This window comes from Poecilia latipinna, unplaced genomic scaffold (assembly GCF_001443285.1).
Source record: "Poecilia latipinna isolate Pla-1442-1.1 unplaced genomic scaffold, P_latipinna-1.0 Scaffold335, whole genome shotgun sequence".
Taxonomy (NCBI): domain Eukaryota; kingdom Metazoa; phylum Chordata; class Actinopteri; order Cyprinodontiformes; family Poeciliidae; genus Poecilia; species Poecilia latipinna.
Window position 1 is genome coordinate 94,776 of NW_015112951.1, and position 1,233 is coordinate 96,008.

At 37.8% G+C, this 1,233-nt stretch overlaps 1 protein-coding gene across 1 annotated transcript in view; it reads left to right on the top strand.

Annotated features, from left to right (window-relative positions):
• The window catches only part of klhl38a (kelch-like family member 38a), a 14,954-nt gene extending 13,755 nt beyond the window's left edge, over positions 1–1,199 (top strand). Inside the window, exon 4 of the mRNA XM_015035426.1 lies at positions 690–1,199. Within this exon, the coding sequence (XP_014890912.1) occupies positions 690–979 (290 nt within the window). The 3' untranslated portion in view covers positions 980–1,199. The remainder of the gene's footprint in view (positions 1–689) is intronic.
• The last annotated feature ends 34 nt before the right edge of the window (positions 1,200–1,233 follow it).

Sequence of the window (1,233 nt, forward strand, 5' to 3'; positions counted from 1 at the left end):
GTTGCTGGGTTAGAATAATCCACTTTACTCCAAGTTACTTTACTAACAAGATTCCCCGTTAGTCGTGGACAGATCAAGCCCGGGTTAGTGTTTAACAGGACAAAACTGAGTTGTGGAATTTGTTGTTAAAGAGACTAACAACAAATTCCCAAATTTTGCTTTATTAGAATAACTCTTAGCTTGGATTACTACACAAGCAATCAATGTATTTTCTTAATTCAGTCCTGTTATCTCTCCATGTAGTGCATGCACTTGAAACTTGAAGTTTTATACCGACTTTATTACCAATTCTTTGGTCAAAGTGTAAATCCTGGACTTTATCTGTAATTTATGGTGAGTTGCTTAGCAACTAAAAGTCTAATATTATCTCAAGTCAACAGCCTTGTTCTCAAGTTATTGTCATTATCTTAATCCAGTGACTTTAACGTTATTATTTCTACTATTTCTTCTTTCTGTTGAGTACAGTTTAAAATGTCACATAGTAAAGTTTAAAATGAAGAATAATGAGGCACCTTCGCAGTATCTTCTGTAACTCAACAGCAATTTTTGACCCAGTTTCTGTCCTAAACAGATTAAATAACCCAGCAGATTTTTGTGTGTGAGTATAAATAATGTAAACTACAGACAAATTGTGTCCAGAAAGTTTGGCTATGCACAAAAAAAAAAAAATAAAATAAATTATTTTTCAGGATATACCAGGAGAATGATTGCCTACGACACCAAAGCCAACAAATTTTTCAAGTGTGCAAATCTGAAGGAGCGAAGAATGCACCACAGCGCCACAGTGATCAACAACAAGCTCTACGTCACAGGCGGACGCATCCTCAATGGCCACGATGTCATCGAGGACTCGGACTGCTTTGAGTGCTACGACCCAAAAACGGATGTTTGGACCTCAAAAGGTTCTCTACCGTACAAGCTCTTTGACCACGGGTCTCTGCCCCTGGTCTGTGTTTCCAACCGACCCAACCCACCATGAGCGAAACCTCTCCTTTGGTTCGATAAATTTTGGCCTCTACATGCACTGAGAGCATTGCTTAATGGAGCCCAGGCAAGTTAGCGGCCTGTTTAGCACCGCTGACGGTGATCTGAAACACAAAACCTGTGTGGAGGTGGTAATGCTGAAGCACCTGTGATGGCACTGAAGAGTCAATGAGAAGTTGACAAGCTTAAAGAAAATTATTATTATTATTATTATTATTATTATTATTATTATTATTATTATTATTATTA